Consider the following 16,819-nt stretch of genomic DNA (forward strand, 5'->3'; position numbering starts at 1 on the left):
TAGCAACGGAATGGAAATTATAGGTATAAAATGTTGTTTATTTCGTCCGAGCATGTTCGATGTGAAATTAAGCTTCGTATCGAAAGCAACGTTTGTAAATTATTTTAAGCTATAGTCTATTAAGTGTGAAATATCAGTTATTTATTGCTGACATATTCGATATACTTTTTTTGTACGAGATATAATGTTTCTACAATCTTTATTAATTTCCAGAGCATGATTGTTGGCGTTAAATCATATTTAAATTATAAAATTTTCTCGCATAAATGCATAAATCATTTGTATCTTATCTGGTATAGATTTTGCCTAATTATGGTCGAAGAAAAATTATGCCATGTCTTACACTTTTCACAAAGTTATGAATTAACAGATTAATTTCTAATAACGCAAATTGCGTATTAGATAGTTTTTATACCTCGCCCCTTTTCTTAACATCCTGTAGAATACATAATGAGAACTCTATGCAATATAAAGTATAAATATAAATTCTATTTATAAAATATAAATAAAATATAAATTCTATTTATTTAATTATTTTCAATTACTTCATAAATTCTTTCTATTATCAGTATTTCTATCTGAATTCTCACATTCATAAGTGAATTCTTAAATAAATGTCTCTACTTCTACAGTACCATAAACATAACCTTCGAAAGCATTTCCTCTTATGAAATCGCGAGATATTTGGTTTAACCTTACCTGGCATCTTCAAGCGGTACGTAAAATCAACTGCGTACTGGACACATTTCTGATTATTCGTTGCGTAAAACACGAAGAACACGGTGGTCCTTTAGTACTCCCGTAATAAGTTCATTTACATAATTAACCGGCTGTTGTATCGACGAGTGGTGAAAATAAAGAAGTAGATGCGTTAATTATCGAAACTCGAGTTTCCACCTGCACATGCACGCGCGAAAAGGCAAGTGATTCAAAGAAATCCCGTTATGTCGTGACAAATTATTAGCCCGGTTGTAACACGCGCCGTCCGTTCTATAAATTATTTTATTCGCAATAAACGAGATGACTGAGTCATGATTATCGGCCGTTTTCAGCCATCGAATTGCGTATCCGTCTCTTCACGTGCCGTTTTTACCCTCTTTATCTTGCTCCTTATCTCCGCCATGCACTCTCTCTCTTCCACTTTCTTCGACTTGTTCTGTTCCGCGCGAAGCCTTTTACTCCGGTGTATTTCACCTGCTCGAAATTTATCACGAACCAGCAACTGATTTCCGGTTCTCTCGTTCTTCCTTTTCACCGAAAGTGTAAAACACGGAAATACTTCGAAGCACAACCTCGAGTGATTCAGATTCTTCATATTCACAAATGTACACTACTGTGCTTCACCGATGGAAATGTTCCCATTGGTGGAAAATGATTCAATTTTGAAATTGTGGATACACAGGTAAACACTAATTACTTTGTTACAGTACACTATATACTCTTATATCGTGTTACAAATCTTCGATAAATTTCAATTTACGATACATTTTCAAACTGCAAAAGTCAGATCACAGATCACTGTTCTCTTCGTTGACATACTAATCACAGATGAGATGTTGAATAGACACAGCATTTGATGGAGCTTTATGTCACGTGTTCTGAAATACCGATTGTACAAAACGTCAGAGATTTTGTTATGCCATCTATGATCTAGGGTGGTGAATATAAGAATTACACAGTGTTCAATCCAACCAGTCGTGTAAGTGAAGGTTAAGAGAGAAATGAAAAGATTGATTTTTGTTGCATCCAAAATTCAGCCACACTTGAAAATCATGAAATTTAGAAAAACAGGTAAGTGCACAGTAGCTTTCGCTTAAGATTACCATTTCAATCAACTATTTATTTATTTGATTTGTGTCAAATTCCAAATTAAATATTCCTTTTTCACTTTCGTTATTTTTTCTTCGATCCTGTATTTGATTGTCAGAGATATCGATAGCTTGCATTCTTTACTTCCATTGTGATACAGGCTTTGTAATGGAATGTATTAATATAATTTTCGCTGGTTTTGGTGTTACTTTCTTTTATATTTAATTTGATTTGATTTGATGGTGTCAATTAATAACGCCACTAACATGAAAGGATGAAGTCGTTAATTCAAAACATGGATGCCATGATGATTAATGGTCAATCTGATTTTTTGCGAAGTTTTGGTAATGTTTCACTTACGTAATGTAACAAAAGTTGTCACATTTTTGCATTGTCTTTTCATTGAATCATTAATAATATTTTATATACATACAGTTATTTATTTCGTGATACACGATTTATTTGATTATGTAATTTCATGTACTTCCTTGGTCAAAACATCGTAGACAACGTTTTTCGCATTTAATCGTAACATAATTGGATAATAAATAAATTCATATTCTTTTGAGAATGCTAATCGGAAATTAAAAAATGATTATATAAATGCCCTTTGATATATCAACGTTTCTTATTTCAAATAAATTAAATTTTATTGCCTGCATTTGGATTACGTCGTACTGTGTTTCTCGGGCATTTCTATAGCAGCGTCATCTCCTGATTTTTTTTTAAATAACTTCTATTATTTCTATGAGGTAGTCGCCATTACATGTTCAGCTTTCGGTGCGTAATATTATCGTACTCTTCGAATCTCATCTTTTAATATCTCAAACTATTTAAACAATCGACCCTGTGTTTTTAAAAATAGATTATAATGTTTCATGTTCTAACGTGTTAAAGGTTATTCTCGATCTCCACTCTTTCCTATTCTCCGCAGAGGATCTAGCGATGTTTCAGAAACCAAGAATGTAAGTATCTCTGAATGTTGTGCTTCACACTGTTTCCAAAAATGCGTTATAATAGATATTCAACGCTTTCTTTCAGATTTTCTCTAGCTTTCACTTTTTCTATGGCGTTCGATGATTTTTATTTGATGACGAACTTCACGATGATATTTTCTGGATCACAACTACATCGAAGATGACGTTCCTCGCATCTAATCGTGAGTCGCATGCTTTTCTGTTCCTCCGGTCACTCAATCGTATTTTAGGATCTAAGGTTCGAATCGGCCTGGGTGACTGGTTGTATTACGTTCAATTTTTCACGAACATGGTAGCCGGGTATATTTTATAGCCGTAAGCAGTGACATTTTCTTGACTATTGTCATTATATTTGTAAGCGTTTTCGCGTGTCCAATCAGTTTCAGGAAATATAATTTAAAAAATCGACGGTGAAACTGACACGAGTAGAATGCAGCATATCTCTGGCTTTGCTCATCGATTTTTTAAATTCGTATCCATTCGCGCGAATGGATGTCGAAACGAACCACGGCGGTAAACGAAACTATCGTGACAGAAAACCGTCGAATTTCGACGATTTAACGCACGTTGATTTGACACGTCCCTGGACGGGACACGCGTGGCTACGCTCGACGAGCATTCTCGAATCACCTTTCCCCGTAGCGAGAGTATCGAAGCGGCAAATTGACGGGTAACCAGCCGAGAAAACCGACGAGTCGACTTTCGGCGCGTGCCGGCCTCTGCTCGCGGTATCCGGTTGCGTACTTGCGCACCACACACGCCGACACCCGCCTCAGCGGCCGCGTGGGTGCGCTCGCGTGGTCATCATACTGCACAGTGCAGCCATACAAGGTAGAAATGCAGCAGCCTTGTCGATTGAGTTACCAACGACTCGTGTATATTAATTACACGTGTGTCAGGTTGGTAACGTTGATGTTATCGATGCCGGTTTAATTACGGGATTATTTTCTGTATGTCGGTTGCATTTACGAATGATCTGCACTGTTTAAAAATTGAAGTAGAACTTACAATCTTTGGTTGTCGAGTTGAGAACAAATTTTTTACGTTTCTTGTTTCCTTTTTAGTAAAATTGCGGGACACGAACAAAGTACGTAATAACAAGCTAATTGGTTGTTTCAATGGTAAACAGAGATGCTTCAATCTCGTGGCTATTATTTCGAATTAGTATTGATTTAATATTTTATTACACTTTTAGAAAAATTGTAAGGTCTGAACAAACTTGGTATATAGCAACAAATTTATTAGTTGCTAAACTGCTGTACACCCTCGTTTAGAACTATTAACGTAATTATAACAAAATGAAATAATGTTGAAAGATACATGTTATTGGATAAAACAAAAGCGAAGAAACAACGAGTATGCCATGTATCTCGTGCTAATCGTCGAAAGCTGCAATAGACGTTTCGTTCTTGATGTTCTTGTTGCTGTTGGCATCTGATTTCCGGTGTTCACTATACTTGCATTGTTTTGGCCCAGCCGGAGGGTAGCCCCTTTGCAAAATTAACGTTCCACCACTATTTACGCGACTACTGGCCGATTCTTATCGGAATCGAATCTTCTCTCCTTCTTGTGCCTTTCTCGAAATCGATTAATTGCTCGCTCGACAACGAAGGTCGGCCGAGATTGGTGATTCGGGGACGACGAACTCGAGTTCGTCTGCCGACTGAGTTCCCACGTGTCTATTCTCGATATACTGGGTGTCGGAAAACGTACGATCAAAGGTGTGTAGTATTAATGGAAGCAATACAGAGAATTTTAATATTTGCATTCTAAACGATCTTCTACGCAAATGTCGTTTTGTAAATATTTATAAAATAACTTTTACAGAGATAACTCGATAGTCGAGAGAACCTCAATGTTTGTTTTCTCAGAGATAATGATATTTGAAGTCGGTAAAAAATCAAATAGTTATATCGAGTATTGTAATCTAAATCTCTTACCTATACATATATTTTTATATGATTTTCATACATAGTACTTTTGTGTATTATGTACATTGTAGACATTCGTATATCTCTTTTATTTCCTATGGATTTATAAACGTTCATAGCCTACTTATTATTTTAAACACAATTTGTCGACAATGGTGTTATGATCATAGAAAGAAATCAAACAAATCAAATCTTTCCAAATAAAATAAAGCACCGTTCTATAAACCACTCAAACAAACCACATTTCGATCAATCGAAGATATGTAGAACGATATCGCCCCAAACGTTTTCTTCTAAATGTTCAACGCCAATTTAATACCAATCTTTCTAAACACTCTATGTACATGTATAGGTCGATGAACGTGACACCTCGCACGAAACAGGGCCATGGTATTGCGCATCGAATACACAAATTTCGAGCAGACCCGGTGTCACAGCCGTTTCCAGCTCGTATCGTTACTCAGGACGGATTACACGGGCGTAAAGATTTCCGGGCGTAAAAAATGAGGAAGCGAGGCGGCCAGAAGCGGCGACGTTACGAGGCGAATCGTGTGCTGATACGCACCTGTCTCGTACCGGAGCCAATCACAGCGTCCTAACGAACGAAGAAGCCCTTTTTGCGGCCAGAACCTTTTTCTCTTTCTCTGCCCCTTTTCACCCTGCTTTCTTTCTCGTTCTTCGACCGTTCTTCTCAATCGTGCCGCCAGCAAATTACCAGCGAGTTGGCGCGGAATTCGCAAGAATCGAACGGCCCTGGCAATCGCACGCTTCTAATTAACGAAACTGCGTCCTTTCTCTACTTTTGTCCACCTCGTGTGTCACATACTCGCTGATTAAAGCCGCAATCTATCGGGTAGCTAAGCTTAAGTTATGCTATGTTAAATGTACAAGTATTAGCTTCAATATACGGAACCGTCTTCGCTGAAAGCTAAGCTAAACCATTGGCCTGATTCTTAGTTGACTTCTGATGCTTTCCTGAAATTACTGCTTATTTAAATATGGAGATATCTTCTTAATACTGCAGCCTTTCTTCAATTTTGTTTCTTCTTTCGTATTTTTAACAGGGTTTCAATGAAAATCCTGATTTGTGCATTAGAATCAGTTTGTTCGTCTACCGACGTGAGAAAGTTAGCAATAGACTACAGATTTTTATACAAATTTACATGTTTATGAATGCAGATAAAGCAGAATCTAAATAGAGATTCGTTTCACCCGGCAAAAATTATATTTTACTTTGGCTATTTTACGTATCTTTCGCGCCTTTATATTTCAAAATAAAATTACACTTAAAATTCACAGTCTAGTTTTGATGGATAAAATTAAAATTTGTGCAGTTGTAACATGCGACAAAATCGACGTCCGCTTACGACTGTCGTTTTAGCGCATTTTGTGCTCTTGGTTTTACGTGACGCGTTTGAGGAAGGACGGCTGAAAATCTGATTCCTGCGAGAAAACGTACTGTTTATCGACATCCGTTACCATCCGCGGACTAGGAAACGATAATAGCCACCGTTTAAACGTCAGACACCCTGATTTTGCGGAAATGAGTGCGATTAATACGCACGTTGAACGCTAAGTCTTGCATCTCGGGAGATTCTGTTCTCTTCTTTCTCTCTCTCTTTTTTTTTTATGGAATTATTCAAATATATTGCACTTGCGTTCTTCACTTCTCAAGCTCAAAATGTGTTTGATCCTTCGAAGGATTCTCATGAGGTCTTGGAAGAATTTTTGAGCGAATTGTGGATAGCGCTGGCTGAATAATTTGTGAAGTTAGTTAGCCAGGTATTTTTGAAATTCAGAAATTGTATAGAATCATTCTCGATTATTTTAAGCAAGTTTTCCAAAACTTACATAAAACGTTTGAACTTTTTTTAAAGTTTGAACGACGTAACAGATAAACAGAGCGATAAAAATTAATTCTTAAGACTACGATAAGATAATAAACAATTCCTTAGTTTCCAAGAAGTAATCGAAAGCGTTACGTCTGCTACAATGTTACTATGTAATGACGTTACGTATTTGTTGCTATTCATAATTCTACAATAACGTTATTTTACAGAGTTATTGTCAGTGATATTCAAAACGTAGTGATATGGAAATTTCGAGTAAACAGGGTACGTCAAAACAGGTGCTGATATGCAATTGTTATAGAAACACGTGCATCGGAGAATCTTCATTATTTCCATTTCTATTATTTGAATCTTTGAGCATTCAGATGTAATGTTATCCTAATGTTATCCTTATTTGTTAAATGTTTTGCACCTGCAGTTGCAGCCTTTCGTAATAACGATAGATAATGTTATTGTAGAATTGTAGTCAATATGATAATCATACGATAGATATGGTCGTTATCATTCGGTGGGTGTTAAATGTCAAATAATTCCGAATTTCGAAGTGAATTGAATCGAGTGGAATGAATTTCGTCAAATTCCGAAGTTCGAAATATCGAAAGTTTGAAAAGTCAAAATTTCAAAGTTCAAGAAATACAAAATTCGAAGATCCGAGAATTTAAAAAACGAAAATTTGCAAGTTTGAAAAATCGAAGATACGTGCTACCAAAATTATAGGAATTTAAAAATTAGTCTTAAAACAAATTACAGTAAGCACCATATTATATTACACATCTACTTTCTTCTCTGTATATCCACACACGCACGCACATATATATGTCGAGTTATCATTGGTGTTAGGGGTGTTTAACGAATCTTCATTTGGATTAGCCATTGTTGCTATACCATATAGATGATAGTTGATGCTACAAATATGATTATTACAGAATTTGACAATTAACCGTGTCAATTAGATACTCGAGATGCTAATGACAATAATTTTAGGTTCAATAACGAATACACGGTCAACAGGATAGCAAATGCGCTGACTTATCCAAAGTCCAAGTGTAACTGAACTTACTTGCCCACAGTGCAAGCGTAACAGAACTTACTTGCCCACAGTCCAAGTGGAACTGAACTTACTTGTCCACAGGCCAAGCGTAACTGAACTTACTTGTCCACAGTCCAAGTGGAACTTCTCCTGTACCTTTCTATGTACCTCCTTGTACCCTTTGGTCAACTATATTTTTAAGGAGAGCTATACGACTCTGTTACCTCTGTTAGTTATACCTCTGTTAGTTAAAAACACCCATCCCGTGACCGTGGCTGCGTTTAACGATCAGATGTGTCACTTCGAGTGCAAGTCTATTGTCGTAAATCTCGGGCAGACGTACTCGGATTAAATCATAAACAAGTACTAAGTTTTATTATTTAAGTAGAGCTATAATAAAAAGTCTGGACTAAAGTATTGCGGACCTTCCCAGCCATTCCAAAAGAAAGGCTCCGATGTCCTTTCATCTCCGACATATATATAAATGTTTAGTTATTTTTAAATAGTTACCTAAATTATATAAACAAAACGGACGCCAAACTTCGATACAGCTTTACATTTTTATCTCTGTTCATCTCACGTGCAAAACACATTGCAGACGTAATCGGAAAAATTTAATGGGACATTCTACTGTTACCAATCGCACACACCAAGAAACATACGTACGGAAGAAACAGTTGCATAAGAAAGCAAGATACGCGGAGAAGAAATTACGTTTCTAACAGCTGTTTAGTACATCGCGAAGCAGGCTCGATCGATTTGGCTGAAACGAAGAAGCCAGTTTCGCGAATAACGCGCGAGCATGGCGCACAGGGTAGCAGAGATTTTACGATAGCAATTATGAGGTTGGAAGAGTTTAAGTGGCTATAAGTCTGCCGGTAATTGAAAGGACCGTTTTTTTCATCGAGAACTGACGCGGTTCGCAGATTGCCTCTAACCAGCGCCGCGATCTCCGTTAATTTCCGGCAAGATGAAGTTTTTCTGCGAAGCTGGCGAACAAATCGACGCGCCCGCTGTATTGTAAATCAGTGTAAACGATCGTGATCGTCCAGCGCGTTTTCGAACAGATTCATGGGCCAATTTGTCGAATGTGATATACGCGAACCAAACGCTTCGTTTCTTATCGGTTTTTTTTAGTTTGTAGCTTGAGTAACGAGTTTGTTCGAGTTGCTTTAAAAGCCCGTTAACGCTATATACAAATATCGAAGAACAACTTTGTTCTCTCTCTTTAAATGGAACGCAACTTTGTATTTTTCATGACAAGGCTCGATGTAAAACGTCGAATGTAAATATGTTAACGATCAAGGTAATTGGTCTTTGAAAAACAGCATTATTCTTGATTGGTATAACGTAGAAGTTGCTTGCACATGCGAGTTAAATGATTCGTTTCGTACAATATATCTGTACGTTGAAAACGAAACGAAGGATTCCCAGAAGCACTAAATATTTCAAGGAATAATCAGCACTGATTCGAAACGCAGAAGCAGTTAAAATTTTTCTACCAGTTCAATCACAAATTGTTGAACACATAATTATACCTGTACTTAATCACGAATAATACCATACCATATATCCGGACTATCATTAGTACTATTATCGACCTCAGAGGAAGACAAACCCACAGAAACCGCAGAAAAATAGAATGAGAAGAGTATGGAATGAAATTGGTGTAGAGCAAAAGATACGCTTTCGTCGTTGTAAATGATATTCATCTTATGGTGTTATTAACAGGGGAAACAGTATCCACAACAGTAACCTTGTCGTTCTCTTGGTTCATTTTTCCATAGATATTCGAGAGCTTTCTTTTGTTTGATCTTCTAATTGCTTTGAACAACGCATACGACGAATACTCGAGAAGGAATCGTAGAGAAAGGAAGGAAAAGGAAGATGGAAGAGTGAATGGAATCGATAGAAGAGAGAAGAGGAGAGATAGATTGGACAGAAAAAGGAAGAAGGTATCTTACTGTTTCCCTCGTACGTTCGATAGATATTTGATAAATGCCTTTTCATATATATGATCCTTTAATTGTCTTCAGCGGTGTGTAAGGCAGATGCTCAGAAATCATAGAAAAATAAAAGGACAAGAGCGAGGATGAATGAAAAGGAAAGAAGAGGGAATTCAGAAGAAAAAGAGCGAAGGTTACTGCGCCGATGTATGCAAATTTTACACGAGCGTCGATTTAAGCAGGCGCGGCGCGCCAGTCTGTATAATAGCGAGTAAACACGGCGTATTTAATACGCATCGCGGATGGATGGAACGCGTATGGCTGCGCGGTAATTAGAAACGAGGCGAACGCTTGGTAGGCGTAGGCGATAGCGATCGCACACGAGCCAACAACCAAAGAAGAAGAACGCGGTCCGTGCGTGAATATTCAAGCTCCGCTATGCTTCGCAGGATAGCGGTCACCTGCCGCACAGGTGCCCCCTACTCCTTCGCTACCTCGTAATTCAACCTTCAGGCCGATCCTTACCAGCAGTCACTTCCAGGTGTTGAACAGAGAGCGTTACCCGATTTCCGTTTTATCTCCGCTCTGCCCCTCACCCTTATCTCTGTCGCTTTATCTAGCGTCCCCCGTGCGGCTCCCTTTTCACGTTTTTCCATCTTACTTTTCCCCTATTTTAAAATGTACACCGGTACCGCCTACTATTAGTCCTGCGACGTTGCACGGCGTAACGAGTAATTTATGAAACGAGCCTCGATCGGAAAATACTGTTGTAATTTGGTATTTACATCTTTGATCGGATATCTTATTCGAGATTAAGGTGCGTGCTTATCTTCGTGATAGAGTGAAATAACGAGAAGAAAGCGAATATGTAATTGAATATGTTGAGATAGTAGGTATGAGATAAATAAGTAAATGCGACGAGGTGCAAATATATTTTTGTAGTTTCATTTTTACATAGCTTGGTTATGTAAATGGTATACTTGTTTCATATACTGGTGGTACATTGTTGGTTGACAATTTCGAATCACTCTTCAAATATATACAGATATATACAAATATATACTGCTAATATATACATTGGTGGTACATTGTTGGTTGACAATTTCGAATCACTCTTCAAATATATACAGATATATACAAATATATACTGCTAATATATACATTGGTGGTACATTGTTGGTTGACAATTTCGAATCACTCTTCAAATATATACAGATACGACGATAGTGATCTTTATTCTGATAGAGTTTGACAGAATTTTCTCAAGGTAATAGTATTCCAAGTTGGCTCTTCTTTGAACTCTTCGCTGTAATACATACCAAGGAATGTACTCGCGTTTGTACGTGTAACGAGTTCATTCTACTGAATTAGCGAAAGTAGAGGTCGCGGATTATTCCTCCGTTTCACAAATTACTTTCTAAATCGTAAACTACGAACACGCCACTGCAAATATGTCCAAGCTATATTTTATTACGTACTTTCAACTAGCAGAAGTAGCATAACCATTACAGATTTCATCCTTTTTGTCCGTGAAAGATAACTATAAAATCAGTCAAGTGACAGGTGGCCGAGGAAATTAATTAACGTCTATCTAAACGATTAGCTCTATGATTTCGTTTCTCAATAGCGTTGTACGCCAGTTTCTCGTTATTTTACGACTTAAGTCTTAATGAGCAAAGGTAGAGATTCTCTTTTAAGCACCAGATAGTCGTAAAAATCAGAAAAGTAACATGAATATACGAGAAGAAAAATGATACGAGATGGCAAAAATTGGGAGCAAATTCTCGAGGAGCAACGAAAACACGTTCCAACCGAAGAAATGCGAACGTGCAGGAACCAGCGAATTCCTTTGACGCACCGACACCATACGGGAAACATCTGTTGGTGCACAGGGTTGGTGCACGTTTTCGCAGAATATTCCGTTCACTGAGAGGACAATGTCACATTTGCTACATTTTCTGCGGTTTGCCCCGGCAATCTCGACTCGATCTCGATAGCTGTGTATCTTTTTTACACTCCTCGCGATCTTGGTTTATGTGGTTCGAATCATTTTTGCGTTCTCTTTTTTACGGTAGCGTAACGATAGTCTTTCGGCTAATAACAACCTCGATATACATACATATTATATGAACATACATATTTGTTTCTAGCAGAGAAAAGATATTTTTCATATTTGTTTATAGGAGATTAGGAAATTATAATTTTTAACATTTTGATGAGCTTGTAATATTTGCTAGTTGAAATAACTTACAAAAGAGCTTAATTTGTTGATTAATAAGTCTTCGATTTACATATTAATTAATCGAATAGCAAATTCTATATTCGAAAGTCATTTAATAGGAAGCGACAAAGATTTTTTTAAATTGTTCAGTTATCAGTCGATTGGCTATTTTTGCTTCTTCTTCTCGAAATTCGTATGGCATTTGTAGGAAATTCATTAATCCTATCGTGAAGACAGAAAGAAGGAAAAAGAGCCGATTAAGAAGACAAACGAAAGAAAGCTGTTTGAAATACGTTGCAACATATTCTCAAGATGATCTGGTCGAATTACTCTTTCTTTATGGTATTAGCAGGCTGCAAGAGCGGGGGATCCATAATCCTCTTTTACCACTCTTGCTCTGCAACAGCCGGTGATCCTTCACCACTGCAGCCAGGATATACTCGGCTGGACAAAAAATTAGCACACGGCTTACGTAAGCCTCGTTTGTTTAAGATAAATCGTCCGTTAATATCGTAGTTTCCTTTATTATTAATGTACACACATTTGTAGTTCTACTTTGAGGAGTTGATTCGAATAATAACGAGAGTAAGAAGTAAAGAGTCTATTGGAAATGTAATTGACAGAAAACTGGTTCTTTTGAAACATTATGAAAATGTTATAGGCAAATCTAATAGACGCGATAAGTCTGAGATATATTAGAAAATAAGGAAAATGCAATTGTACGCAATACGCATAATAAGAATTGCCTGTTTTAAATGTTCAAACACTTTTCTAAACATATGTATCACTCGTCTATCAAAACAACGATGTAAACGAAGAATATATATAGATCTATTCAGACAGCTGCTAGAAGAATCATAAAACGTAGGATTAAATTCTGCGTCATAGAAGGACACATGTAACGACAGAAGAAACCGTGTAATCAAGCAAGCAACCAAACAATGCCCCGTTTTCTAAAACAAAAAAGGTTCGCGTCGTTTGCCGGCAAATGGCTCTTGTTCCTATCGAAGCCATTCCTCGAGGCAATGCGAAAGAAGATATCGTGCGTACGCGACTCGATTTCATATCGCACGACAAATTGTCATTGTCCGCGCATACGGTCGGTGTTTCTGATGCAAATGGCTTGGTTATTAATGTTGCGAAGAAGGCAAGGCGAGACACGCGGATGCAAGTGCGACACGCGAGGCCCGCTGCAGTTTCCTTTGGCCGGGCCACGTGCCACACTGCGAGTTACGAAACCGTGCCCTGAGAGACAACTATATTACACCGTATTCTTACGCCGTTACGTAACTGTCGCGTGGGACGCGTTCCTCAAGTCCGTTTCGTGGTTGATGTCGTTTTTATTTAAATTCTAAGCTGTATACAGTAGGGAACAAAAATAGGACAAAATTTTATTTGAAACACTTTTTCGGATAACGTATAGTTTAGAAGAGATTTTGCGATAGATCGTTTGTACTTGACAAAGTACTCATTGATATGTACGAAGATGTAGGAAATCGTCGTTAAGTGGTTTTTGAGATTTTGTGCAATAACAGTGACGTAAGGGTTACTTGAGTTCTCTGAGCCTCAATCTTGAAATTCAACGTTAAACTTGGCGCAGAGTAATCGAATTCTTTGTATGCTGTAAGACACAAGAAAGAAACATAGAGTACACAGAAAATGATATACGAAGATAAAAATACCTGATGGAAAAGAAAACGGTGTGCAGGTAGTTAGAATAAGTTTGACCAAAATATAATAGAAAGATGAATATAATATAATAGAAGGACATGAGATGGTCAGCACTCGAGTGTCGCATTGCGAGAGAGTTACCTGTGTATATTACAATTTGAAAGCGCTAAAAGGAATAAAAGGGGCATGGCATGCAGAGGTTACTATTATCATACAATATCGATATTAATATTTGCATCATACACCTATAGGTTTCTCATCACACGCATAACCAATACTTACGTTAATGACTCGTTCCATCTTCTTGTCCTAGCCTGCCAAGCGCATCCCCCCCCCTTTTTTTTTTAAATAAAATTAGAAAACCAAAAGCGAGCGATCTTCTCCACTGTATTTATCATGGTGTCCCGCGTGATCGCGATCCCTGAACCGGTCACAATTAAAACTAACGATGGGGCGCCGCCGGAATTACGGAAAGCGTAATAGATTTTGATAACAAGCTTGCACCCGGCCGTTCCCGCAGATTTATACGTCCCGAGGCGAACGATTGTCGGCGAAGATCGACCGTGATCCTTAATAATCGTCGATAATCGGCCGCGTAAGACGATAATTAGGTATAGAATAACCGTGGCTAAGTATACGCTCCGGCTACGCATCTCCCTCGTTTTTCCTCTACACACTGTCGCTTCAGCGGTATATCTCTGTCTGCGTGACGCGTTTGGGGATGAATCGTGAAAAAGAGAGATACCCGCCGACGGTGGCCAGCCGTTTAATTAGTTGGCTTAACGACGCGAAAGTACAGAGGGCCGCTGGTTCTGGCCATGGTTTCGAACCGCTTAAATCAAGAGAACTTATCAGGCCACCGCCGCGTTTACCGGCCAAGCATTTAGTTTAAATTAGCCGCGGCTCGCTCGCGCCTCGGGGATAAATCGACGAAATCATACACCTTGGCACATTCAATTACCGGACCAGTCGTCCCCCCTCATTTTTCCTCTTTCTTCAGCCACTTCATAACCGCCTCTTCGCGTTCCCCTTCTTGCGATACGCGTGGCTTTGACTAACCGATCCAACCTTCCGAAACGCTCTTCCGACCATCGTGATCCGACGTTTTCCTTCACAGTGAACTTTCTTTCGTCTCGTCACGCTAGCTTTGGGTAGTTCGAGTAACTTTGGTGGTTTTGTTGGGACCGGTGTTCGGTGCGAGCACTTGATAGGTCTGTTGTTACGATAGATATTGCTGGTATCATAAGATTTCCAGGTTGATTTTGTAGTTGGTGATTATTATTTTTATTCGCGCAACACGCTGCCACTGTTTAGCGAAAAATATTTCAGACATCTTACGTATTCTGAGGAGTACACTGTTGGCTATAGGATTGAGGATTTTCACTGTTTCTATTTTTCAGTGATTTTATTATACACGCGTGTGATCTTTTACTTTACTTGCGTTAAACGTATCTTGAGAAGGTAAATTTTCTTGGAATTTTCCAATAAACGTAACGGATAAGTTTCTTGGTACTTTTGGCCTGCAGTGTGATAAAGAATCGATCTGTGTTGAGGAGTAAATATCTTCAAAATATAAATATCGTTGACAATACGTGTTCCATTGGAAATTTTCACAATCACACGTAAACCAAGCGATCGTTTGTTCCAATCTAATGACGTTTGCCGAGAACTTGAAGAATAACAAAGAAAAATGGATAATTGAAAACCAGCTGCGTCCTCTTCATAGCACATATTTCTCTATTACATGAGCAGACATGCGGGAGCTAATAAAGACGTCCATTGAGCAGGAAATAAAAACTTGTATAATATCAACCGAAATCCTTAAATAAACACGAAATCGATGATAGGGGTTGATAGGAATCGTAATAGACCATTGTACAATGTAATAAGTAAACAAATTCACATGTCCACATTTCTGCCTCGATTAAGCAGCTGTAACATACAATGAAAACAAATAACGAGGAATATACTGATGTAATGGTACGTAAGCTAGTGTATATTGCGGTCGAGTGAGAGTGTGAATGAGGAATCTATGTAAATCGGTCTCGTTCTGTAGCCGATAAGCAGAAATTAGTGAAACACACACACACACAACAATTTATCTTTGGCATAACATCATTTCGATTATCGTAAAATTCATATAAGAGTTTACAAATAAATAACAAATATTTCATTTACACAATATGCATATAGCTCCCGTATAATTCATCCATTTTACTTGATTTTTTACAATTCGAACAAATTATCAAAATATTTTTATAATGTAAGAAAGTATATAGAAAGTATAAGCAACATATATATAGATCATTCCTAAATATTTAAATCGTTCATCGATATTCCATAGTCACACGTTGAATCTGTCGATTCGATTAAAATATAATCTAACTCGGGATTTCATGAAACTAATTCGATGAAACTCGTCGCTACTGTAGCTATACATATACAAAGTTTCTTCGACCTATAAAATCAGGGGAGAAAATGATTAAAACGAAACCCGTTTGATACGAGAAAACACGGTCGTTCGTAAAAAAGTGGACGAATTACTGGCAAGAATCTGGTAACAAAAAGAAAAAAGACAGGAAGAAGGAAAAACGTGTTCGTGAATTTTATAACGGTGAAGCTTAAACGTGCTTAAGTTTTGATGAACGTCCGAGCGAGTCTGGAACCTACGTATCTTGCAGCCATCTGATCCTTTACGGTCCTGCACAGAGATTTAAAGGGGCGGGTCGGTTCTGGCCGCTCGTTCAGGAAGCATCCCGAGGAACAGCTGATCTTTTCGTAAATGCTGGCCTCTCCGCATTCCTTTATTAAGAACCTGTGCTCTGTTCGCCTCTGGACGCGTCTCGATTCGAAGAAGCCCTCCACCGTGTGCCACGTGTTTCGAATTAGATGAATATCCAACGTGTCGTTTCTATTACATTTTCTCTCTTTCGTAATTTCTTTCTGTTTTGAAGAAGAGTTGACTAATAAATTGAGAAATTACAATTTCTTAGTACATTGGATATTAACATACTAAATATGGATATAACGTATTAATTAGCATTAGATGTTAGTATTAGTCCGAAGAAAATCTTTCAAAGTTATAATTCGTGAGTTGATATACGTATAAAATATAAGGCAATATTACGTGTAATTCAAGGAAATTAGTTGAACTATTTCAACTTATATCACCGACAGAATAAAAATGCGATGGTTGGAATAGGAAAAGATTTAGAGGAAGGAGAAGGATCAAAATAGTGAACCTGCATTGATCGTTCAAAACTGCTTAAGTGCTAGTTGTGAAAGTTCATTATCAATAACTGAATTCCAAAGAAACGACTATCGATCGAAATCGATCATGCTTCTCTTGGCATTTGCTTTTTAGATAATTAAAGGCAGAGAGAA

General features: G+C 37.8%; 1 protein-coding gene across 1 annotated transcript in view; it reads left to right on the forward strand.

The window, feature by feature from the left end:
* Positions 1–1,392: 1,392 nt before the first annotated feature.
* Positions 1,393–16,819, forward strand: part of LOC100643781 (zinc finger protein 628) — a 76,272-nt gene continuing 60,845 nt past the window's right edge. The window contains exons 1-3 of the mRNA XM_048412216.1: positions 1,393–1,791; positions 2,707–2,774; positions 2,851–2,968. Coding sequence (XP_048268173.1) covers positions 2,947–2,968 — 22 coding nt within the window. The 5' untranslated portion in view covers positions 1,393–1,791; positions 2,707–2,774; positions 2,851–2,946. The remainder of the gene's footprint in view (positions 1,792–2,706; positions 2,775–2,850; positions 2,969–16,819) is intronic.

The sequence above is a fragment of the Bombus terrestris genome, chromosome 14 (assembly GCF_910591885.1).
Source record: "Bombus terrestris chromosome 14, iyBomTerr1.2, whole genome shotgun sequence".
Classification (NCBI taxonomy): domain Eukaryota; kingdom Metazoa; phylum Arthropoda; class Insecta; order Hymenoptera; family Apidae; genus Bombus; species Bombus terrestris.